General features: G+C 53.7%; 2 protein-coding genes across 2 annotated transcripts; one reads left to right on the top strand and one right to left on the bottom strand.

Annotated features, from left to right (window-relative positions):
- The first annotated feature begins 15 nt into the window (after positions 1–15).
- Positions 16–3,058, top strand: DND1 (DND microRNA-mediated repression inhibitor 1). The gene is made up of 4 exons (XM_058542228.1): positions 16–362; positions 494–611; positions 957–1,418; positions 2,100–3,058. Exons 1-4 carry the CDS (start codon positions 339–341, stop codon positions 2,555–2,557), a joined length of 1,062 nt encoding a protein of 353 aa, XP_058398211.1. The 5' UTR covers positions 16–338; the 3' UTR covers positions 2,558–3,058.
- A 101-nt stretch (positions 3,059–3,159) lies between these two features.
- Positions 3,160–7,728, bottom strand: WDR55 (WD repeat domain 55). The gene is made up of 7 exons (XM_058542217.1): positions 7,266–7,728; positions 4,564–4,664; positions 4,391–4,478; positions 4,113–4,292; positions 3,918–4,017; positions 3,661–3,830; positions 3,160–3,576 (listed from the first exon to the last, which is right to left on the bottom strand). The coding sequence occupies exons 1-7, from the start codon at positions 7,454–7,456 to the stop codon at positions 3,255–3,257; spliced, it is 1,152 nt and encodes a 383-aa protein (XP_058398200.1). The 5' UTR covers positions 7,457–7,728; the 3' UTR covers positions 3,160–3,254.
- Between the last annotated feature and the right edge of the window lie 1,774 nt (positions 7,729–9,502).

Here is a 9,502-nt window from a genome sequence, read left to right as displayed (position 1 = left end):
GGTGGAAAATGGGGTGAAGGACGTACAGTAGGCCCCACAGGCTCTTCCCCAGGGTGAAGGGTGCCCCTGAGGTTCCTGCCTCCAGCGTCCATCCGTGCCGGCGTGCAAAGCATTTGAGGAAGTGGGGCTGCCAGAAAACTCACCCACTAAGCGTTCTAGCTTTCACCTGAGGGTCGGAGGTTCCCGCGGCGCACGTGCAGTGGATACCCCCACCCCTTTGGGAGGCGGGGTCGTGCTCAGAGCCAATGAGAGCTTGGGGGGTGGAGGGGTAGGGAAGCTTCCAGAGGCAGATAGGGAGGAGGTTATAAAGGGGGGACCAGCGGACCAGCGGAAGAGCCATGCAGTCCAAGCGGGAGTGTGAGGTAAGTGCTTGGTAACGAGGGGGTAGACAAGCCTACCTGCGCAGGGAGTGGGGGCTCCTGGGGCCCCAGCACCTTAGGCGGGGCGGAGTGGGCGCGGTGATCCGCCATTGCAACCTGCGTTTCCCCCTCAGCTTTGGTGTGAGAGGGTGAATCCAGAGAACAAGGCGGCGCTGGAGGCGTGGGTCAGGGAGACGGGCATCCGCCTGGTGCAGGTGAACGGGCAAAGGAAGTATGGCGGGCCACCCCCAGGTACGGTAGTCCTAGCCCCTGCGCCTGCCGGGCTACACCAGCCTCGACGGCCCCGACCAGCCCCCTTTGGGGGAGGGGCCTACCCTGAGGCAACAGAGTCGGAAACCCCTAACTCCCCATTACTCCCACCCACCCCCTCGAGGAAAGCAGCCAGTCTTCAGGGGCACCTACTCTGCCAGCCTCGCTGTTAGCTCAGTCACCCACTTAGGCCAAGGACCCAGGTACGGGTATTGTACCCATTTCACAGACGTTTGCTCACGTAGACCCTCTCGCGCTGGGTCCCTGGTCTCAAACCTGGAGCCATCGCGGTGGAGGACGGTGCCCCTTCCCACTTCCTTCCCCCAGGCTGGGTGGGCAGCCCGCCGCCGGCCGGATCAGAGGTGTTTATCGGGCGGCTGCCCCAGGACGTGTACGAGCACCAGCTGATCCCACTGTTCCAGCGCGTGGGCCGCCTCTACGAGTTCCGCCTGATGATGACCTTCAGCGGCTTGAACCGCGGCTTCGCCTACGCCCGCTACAGCTCGCGGCGCGGCGCCCAGGCCGCCATCGCCACGCTGCACAACCACCCGCTGCGGCCCTCCTGCCCGCTGCTCGTGTGCCGCAGCACCGAGAAGTGCGAACTGAGCGTGGACGGGCTGCCGCCGGCTCTGAGCCGCCGCGCGCTGCTGCTCGCGCTGCAGCCGCTCGGTCCCGGCCTGCAGGAGGCGCTGCTGCTGCCCAGCCCCGGGCCAGCGCCCGCGCAGATCGCGCTGCTCAAGTTCGGCTCGCACCGCGCCGCCGCCATGGCTAAGAAGGCCCTGGTGGAAGGTAGGGGTGGACGCTGCCGGGGGGCCGCTGGTTGGGGCCAAAGACGTGCTGCCAGGCACTCTACCTCTACACCTCAGTATAGCAGGGTAAAGTCGCAAGATCTTAGGATTAAGAATACCTGAGTTTGCGACCTTATACTATTTTTATTTGACCTCAGATTTTTAAATATCCAGTTGTGCTACCACTTACCTAAACTTAACACTTCCCATGCATCATCTCCTGAGTTACTCCTCAACATTCCAGTGAAACACAGAATGACCTCCCTCTTTAGAGATGACCTGTTGTGGAGAAATTGACTTGCCCAAGGCAGTCCAATTGAGCCTTTTATCCACTCTAGAACCTACTTCCTCAGACTGTTGTGAAAATTAAAGGGTACTTAGCACATTCCCTGATTCATGGCAGGTATTCACAGCAAAGGCTAGCTATTATGATGGTTATGAGGGAGACAAAGCCTGCATCAACCAGTAGTCCTCCAAGGAAACTTAGAAGGTAGCAATTATTACACTCCCTTTACAAATAAACACAATGAACCCTGGAGAAGCTGGTTAAGTTGCCCAAGGTCATACCACCAGGAAATGGGGAGGCTAGAAATTAAATAGGCCTGTGTGACCCCAGTGGGCTCACTGGGTCTGGGGGCTTGGGCCCAGCGTTCAGACGTGCCCTTGTGTCTTTTTCCTGCAGGGCAGTCACGCCTCTGTGGAGAGCAGGTGGCTGTGGAGTGGCTCAAGCCAGACCTGAAACAGCGACTCCGCCAGCAGCTTGTGGGTCCCTCACTGCAGTGCCTACAGCCAGAGGGCAGCCGACTGGCTCTGGCTAGGGACAAGCTAGAGTCCCAAGGGGCTCGGGCTGCCCTGCAGCTGCTGTGCCAACGGATGAAGCTAGGCAGCCCAGTGTTCCTCACCAAGTGTTTGGGCACAGGCCCTGCTGGCTGGCACCGCTTCTGGTACCAGGTGGTGATCCCTGGGCATCCAGTGCCCTTCAGTGGCCTCATCTGGGTTGTGTTGGCCCCAGATGGGCAGGATGGGCATGAGGTGGCCAAGGATGCTGTGTCTGCACGGCTGCTGGAGGCACTGAGTGAGTCTGAGGCCAGCCTCCTGTGGTCTGCTGGGGCTGAGGCAGGTACTGTGGTTAAGCAGTGACTCCATCCTCTCCACAGGTAGCCTAAACAAGTAGGCAGAGCCAGTGTCAGTCACCAGCCCAGCAGGCCTGGGCAGCTACCACCTGATCCCAAAATGAGGAAGAGCATGGGCCCTGCCCTAGACCTGACATAGCCTCCCAGCTGGGGCCCTGCAGCTGGGGCCCGGCCCCAGCGCACCTGGGGGCAGCTCAGGTTTGGCTAAGTTGTGGTGAGGGGCCTTGTCCTCCAGCTCCCAGCCCAAGGTCTGACCTGACCCCCATGGTCTTCTTTGGCCATCCTCTGTGTGACACACACACACTCTCTCTTCCCACAGCTTAGCATGAATCTTTGCTGCTTATTTTCTTGATTTGTCTTCCTTGTTGGTTTTTTATTTGGGGGCTGGCTGAGCCAAAGTATAGGAAATCTGCCTTTTGTCCCCACCGCTTGGCATTCTGGTTTTGGTGCATGTGTAGTTTTGAGTTTCTGTGCTGGTTGTATTTATATTAAACCCCTGGTTGGTGTACACCTGTGTCCGTGCTGTCTTGCCCCACCTGTGGGCTTGTCTTACTGGTAGAGTGAGCAGTGCCCTAAATCCTGAGCCTCTGTGCGTCTTCTTGCAATGCACAATAGGGTATTATAAATTCATAGCCTCTGGGGATCCAGCCCAGAAGCAAGATTCTTGCCCAGTGAGAACCTATCTTGAGATTCAGCTCATCCCCTCAATCACTGTCCTCCTCACTCGCCTCCTCTTCCTCCTGAGCCATGGATTCCTCTCCCTCCTCCCTCAGTCCTGCAAAGAAGTCATCAGTGCTCCAGGCCTTGCTGCTCAGTGCCCGCAGTGGCCCTCCCTTTTTCTTGCGCCGACGGTAGTCATCCACCACCACAGCCCGCAGCTGGGCCATGTCCCAAAACTTGAGGCGCTGGTCATGGCCACTGCTGGCCAGAAAGCGGCCACAGTGGGAGAGGGCCAGCTCCTCCACAGGATCCCCAGCATGCTGGCCCACAATGCCCACCACTCGGTTTGGCAGGATGTTCACAGCCCTGGGCAGAGAGAGAAGAGTGTTGGGTATTAGCTGGTTGGGCTTGCCCTTCCTGTGATAAGAGGGCCATCCTGGCTTCTCTCACCTGATGATTCCATCAGTGGAGCCAGTGCACAGCAGACTCTCGGTGACTGGAACCATGCAGTCGATGGACTCGGCTCTCAGGGCAAAGCGGTCACTTGTGGCCCCAAAGCCATTCCAGTTGAAAAGGTAGATGGTACCTTCACTGGAGCCACAGACCACCTTCTTCCCACACTGCAGAGAAATGGAGCAAACCACATTTGTAGAGCCATGTCTGATCAGGTCCCTAGCATGCCTCCATCCCACCATACCCAGCCATACTTTCATGATAGTGACAGAGGTCAGGTCTCCAGACTGAGGCTCTGAGAGCAGCTCGAACCGGCGCCGCCTGATGTTGAAGACACCAAGGCAGCCATCCCCACTGTAGAGAGAGCAGAGCAGCAGGCTTGGCTAAAGCTCCCATTGAGGGAGACATTCAATACAGGGAAGGGAGGGGAGGCAGCTTTGAGGCTGTACCTAGCTGTCAGCAGCAGCTTCTTGGCTGGGTCCAGAACCATGTCAGCAATGTATTCCTCATGCTGTCGCATATCCATTAAGGGGCCCTCCTTCCGCTGGTCCCAGAGCCGGATGCCACCTGTGTCATCCCCAGTGGCCATAACATTCTCATCCACCAGAAGGAGACTGTTGATGGGGGCACTAGAGACACAGATGCAGAACTTCTTGGAGCATCTTTGTCCCTATAGGGACCTACCAGTCTTCACCCCTCACCTCAACACACAATTGGCTCCCCTTACCCGTGAGCCTTGGAAATGCGTCTTTCCAGTCGGCCCTGCTCCACATCTAGAACATGGATGGCTTTATCCTTGGAGACGGTAACAAGTTCTGGGGGATAAGGTGCCCAGGTCATGGTGCTGCTCACCGCTCCCATCCCACCACCACATCGCTGGTTGCCTTCCCCAATACTCACTCTGCCCATCTTCAGAGAAGACCACGGCTCGGCAGGACTTTAGGTGGTGACCTGAGGACCAGAGCTCCTTGGTTTCTCCCTCTTGCTGGGAGTAGGAAAAGCTGGCAAGGGGAGGAAAGTGAATGACCCCAGACCTCACCTGGGATGCATGGAGCGTAGAAACCAACTAGCCAACCTTCCACCTACCTACAAGTTCCTGCTTGCACACCTCCAAGCCTGAGGAGCTTACCATCTCATTTTTCCATTTTCAATGAGCTTCAAATGTTAGGTCTTTTTTTTTTCATTCAATATACATTAATTCAAAGTACATTTGCTCAGGACTTCTTTGTGACCTGACTCCACCGCACCCTCTTCATCATCCTTGAAAGCCCCAGCCTGGGGAAAGCTTAGGTCTGGACCACTATGAAGGCCCAGAAATATCTGTTAAATTAATAACAGAAGAACAGCCCCAGAAGTTGGAAATGTAAAAATCAGTAAGACAGAGCTCTTGCACTCCAGGTCTGCAGGAGCCAGAGAAAGCCACAGTTAATTACAGCACACTGACCACATGCTGAGAAGGAGGTAGGATCAAAATGGAGGTGGAGCAGAGAGGCACCAGCCAGTAAACTCAGCTTTGAGGCAAGTACTGGTCCAGAGAGTATCCGCAGTGCCTGCCTCAGAGCAGATCTTCAAAAAGGGCCAAGTGAAGAAGTGCTGATATTGCTAGTGAGTTCCAGGTGGGCAGAAGTGGGTCTGCTTATTGTCTGCTCTGTCCCAGCGCCCAGCGTGGAAAAGCTGCTCAGTAAACATTCACAGATTGAATTAATACTTGGGAAGAGAAGAGAGCCCTGGAAAGCTAAGGTGATGAAATGTGAATTGGATCATGTAGAATAAATAGTTCACCTGGTAGAGAACAAGGAGCAAATACTGGAGGCGGATGTCAATGTCCCTCCCAGGGAGACAAGGACTGAGGAGGGTTCAAGTGGCAAGACTGGTATGGCTGAATGTGGAAAGATGGGCTGGGCCGGCCCCGTGGCTTAGCGGTTAAGTGCCCATACTCCGCTGCTGGCGGCCCGGGGTTCAGATCCCGGGCGCGCACGGACGCACAGCTTCTCCGGCAGTGCTGAGGCCGCGTCCCACATACAGCAACTAGAAGGATGTGCAGCTATGACATACAACTATCTACTAGGGCTTTGGGGGAAAATAAATAAATAAATAAAATTAAAGAAAGATAGGCTGTATTTAATCCTATGGGAAAAGGAATCTCTTTGGAATGGTCATGGGAGACGCTAGAGGCCCACCAGAAGGCAGTGGCTGAGGGTAGGGAAAGGGAGACAAACTGAAGCAATGGAAGTTGGGGGTGGGGGTGAAGAAAGGTGGAGGTCCAGGGTGCCTCCCAAGTGTCTGGCACTGTAACTATGGATAGTAGTAAAAGAGAACCCACATTTGTTGAACATCTGCTGAACTCAGGTGCTGTACTGAACACCTGACCCCTCTGCAAGGCAGGTAATATTGTTCCCATTTTCAAAAATGAAAATACAAAAGTTAACTTGCTCAAGGCCACTGCAGCTAATAAGGGGGATGAAATTTAAATTCATTAAGTAAATCTGATAGCACAACTTTCCTGGTTAAAACCTTCAATGGCTTTTCACTGCTTCCAGTCTACATCTTTTGTTCAAAATCAAACATGTATTGAGCACCTGCCGTGAGCTAGAAGCAGAAGATATAATGGTGAACAAAACAGACTACAGATTACAGTCCAGAACAGTGTTTTTCAAACTCCAGTCATGACCCATGAGTAAGCTGCAATCAGCATTTTATGTGTGTGCCCACAATAATGATAGAATAAAATAAACTAGAAAATATCAGAGTGCATCACACAAAACGTAAAAGGTATTTTTACTGTGGGGAGAAGTTGAAAAAGTTTGAAAAACACTTTTTAGTGGAGAAAAGCATTCAAATAATTACACAAACAGATGTATGATTACAAACCATTACGAAGTTCATGAGGGAAAGGTACTGGTGCCAAGGCAGCAGCTAATAGGTAATCTAATTTAGTCTGGAGCATGGAGGAAGAGTGAAGATACTGAGAACTCAGGGAGAGTAGGTACAAGTGAGGCGAAAGGAGTCTTCCAGGCAGAAGGAATAACATGTGCAAAGGAGCTGAGGCTTCACGATGCATTAAAAAGGTAAGGATGAATGAGCACAGAAAGCAAAGGGGAAAGTGAGCAAGGGCCAGGTGGTCAAGGCCCTGAAAGCCGGATTAAGGAGTTTAGACTTAATCCTAAAAGCAAAGGTAAACTACTGAAGGGTTTTAATCAAGGAAGTTAGGTCGTTGGATTTGTGTTGTTGAAAGATCAATTAAACTGAGGAAGAAGCAAAAGCAGGGGGCCCCGTTGAGCCTGTTTCAGGTTCAATATAATAACCTGGTGGGAAATAACAGTGTCCTGAACGCCTTTTTATCCTGCTACTGTCTCTGGGCTTCGTCACGACATTCCAGCCACTTTGTCTTCCTTTCAGTTCTTTCAAGAGATTTGTGTGGTAACTTGTTTAAAACCGAATGTTATTGAACGAATCGGACCAGATTAGTCTTGCAAAACTTGTCTCCCTGCAACTTTCTCTCCTTTTTCCTTGTCCCAGCTCCATCCCTTGGGGAGCTTCCAGACCCGGCAGCCCCCGCGCCCACCACGTTCATCACGCCTCCGGCCCTGCCCTGCACTCACACGAACACATCCCCATCCACGTCCCCCGCCGCCAGGAGGTCGCGGGCGGGATGGAACGCCAGCCCACTAGCCGGCGCTTCCAGCACGATGTCTTCTGGGGTGTCTCGGATCCGGGCTGGGGCTTCTGTGGAGTCGGGGTCCTCTTCGTCGCTCCCATCCTGCTCGGGCCTCTCTTCACACGTGGGGTCCATGCACCCGAGGATTCAGAGCCGCTCAGCAGGTGGTCGGTGAGTCCGGCAATCAGTCACACGGCCGAAGGAGTGGCCCGGGGCGCTAGGGGGCGGAGCCGGAAGTGACGCAAGGGCGCTCTCTGCAAACCCGGAAAAGGCGGGGCCAGCCGCAGCCGGTGTGGGTGGAACTGACCCTAAGGGTTAGAATCCTAAGGTCCGTTACTTCTGTGTGTTGCCGTGGCCGGTTCCTGGACCAGCTAGATGGCGCGACTGTTAATCCTCTCCTTAGTCACTTCACGTAAAGTTGGGAACTGCGTTTAAGTCCAAAGTTGGGAACTGCGTTTAAATCTTTTCCCTTCATCCTGGTCGATGCTGACAGTTTGGTACTCCCTCCCGCAACCAGTAAAGAGGACCTAATGCTCTTGGGATAGGACAGGGGGCGCCAGTCGTTCACGACTTGATGAAATCCAAGACCATGACAAGCAGCAGCCAAATTGGTCAGGAAGCAGCAGCCCTGAGAATTCCGCGAGAATTTGACATGGGGGGCTGTCGACAGCAAGCAGCCCGCGCACACGCTTAAGCTGCTGCCGTCCATGCTCAGCATCTTCGTGGACAAAGGAACAGCGCCCTGCCCGTTCCTCCAGTTTGGCCGCAGACCCTCAGCGGGTTGGGTCAGCAGTGCTCAGAGCTGGCAAGGAGTTGCTGAAGAGAAAAATGAAGAGGAAAACAACAGTTGATCTTCTGGACATTTCAGTTACCTAGGTTTCAGAAAGATGGGAGCACTCTGTATGATAGGGCAGATGAGGAGGAGCCAAGAGCTCCTGTGGCTGAAGAGAACCTTCTCACATGGCTGTGGTACCAAGCCTTCTAAGACATCTTTTATGCTGATGCCCAACCCCCTTAAAGAGCTGTGAAAGAAGTGATGTTAGGGACCTCAGAGAAACTATATGTACCCCATGTGCCTGGAAAAGTTGCTGTGTGGTGTCGGGAGTCCTTGCCAACCAGAAGGCCTTGGTCACTTCCACAAGGCTTGGTGGTACTTGCAGAAACTGATTTTAAACTGGCAGTCAACCCCCAGGAGGTCTTGATCTTAGTGCCCCTCTAGGTAATCTTCATCTGAGCCAGGTCTCTGTGACCTTTTTCCTAATTGAGACTGCTGCCTACAACCATGAAACCAGGGTGTCATTTACTGTCTGAAATTAGCCATTCTAGGTGCTATTGCAGACAGGGCCCAATTTCAGCCTCCTAGGTGCCATGCACAAAGCTGGCTTCCTCAAAAGCTCTTGCCCTATCAAGGTGAAAGTGACCAAAGGCAAGGCAATGGCTCAGGTGGCTTCTAGCTTTCCTTGGATCTAGTGAGCCCACAGGTCTTAGGCTCAGGGCAGGCAGTGGCAGCTAGGGATCCAGCCAGAAAGAAGTGGTGACCCATATTGATGAGTACCAGACCAAAGTGCTAGCAATGAGCAAAGAGGAGGAAAAGGGTGGGGATGGAGTGATTTGGAGGCCAGGGAGCCCACCCTGGGCCTTGCCCAACTTCATGGTGTTGAAGGGCACCAAAACCTTCTGGCCTAGGACAGGGGTTACCCCAGGCATTTCCCCAAGGTTATCCCTTCAGCCAGGGAAGCAGCATTTTGTGCTTGGAATTACTAAAGCTCCCAGGAGGGCATAAATTCATAAAAGGTTTTTGTTCCCACAAGTGATTCTCATCAGGTGCCTTCACTTAGAGCCCAGTCCTGCACAACCTTGAAATCAGAGTGGCAGCCCATTGGGCTGACCCTAATTCCCAGGGAATCTCTGCCCTAAGAGTAGGCCCCCTGATGGGCCTGAGTGAGTCTGACATTTGAGACCAATCATCCTTACGTTCCTCTATCCACCTCTTGCCCATCATTGAGGGTCATTCTTCCCTTCTGCACTGGGCCCCCTGGCTAGTAAACATCCTTACTGTCTAGGAATCTAGAACCACAGCTCAGGAAAGGACTGAGCTGACTTTCTGCATGTGATTTTATACAGTCAGTAGCCCTCTTGGCGCTTCAGGGGGCCTGGAGGGGAGATGCTCAACATAGAGAA

Source organism: Diceros bicornis, chromosome 1, assembly GCF_020826845.1.
Source record: "Diceros bicornis minor isolate mBicDic1 chromosome 1, mDicBic1.mat.cur, whole genome shotgun sequence".
NCBI classification, from domain to species: Eukaryota; Metazoa; Chordata; class Mammalia; order Perissodactyla; family Rhinocerotidae; genus Diceros; species Diceros bicornis.
Note: the sequence above shows the minus strand (reverse complement) of the source record. Positions and strands in the feature narration are given on the sequence as shown.

Bases quoted from the DNA above. Each gene is read 5' to 3' on its own strand.
- DND1 (XM_058542228.1), top strand. From the start codon at position 339: ATGCAGTCCAAGCGGGAGTGTGAG. The intron at 612-956 runs GTACGGTAGTCC...TCCTTCCCCCAG, and splicing joins GTATGGCGGGCCACCCCCAG to GCTGGGTGGGCAGCCCGCCG. The intron at 1,419-2,099 runs GTAGGGGTGGAC...TTTTTCCTGCAG, and splicing joins TAAGAAGGCCCTGGTGGAAG to GGCAGTCACGCCTCTGTGGA.
- WDR55 (XM_058542217.1), bottom strand. From the start codon at position 7,456: ATGGACCCCACGTGTGAAGAGAGGCCCGAGCAGGATGGGAGCGACGAA. The intron at 4,479-4,563 runs GTGAGTATTGGG...CTTATCCCCCAG, and splicing joins CTTCTCTGAAGATGGGCAGA to AACTTGTTACCGTCTCCAAG. The intron at 3,831-3,917 runs GTATGGCTGGGT...ATTTCTCTGCAG, and splicing joins CCTCTGTCACTATCATGAAA to TGTGGGAAGAAGGTGGTCTG.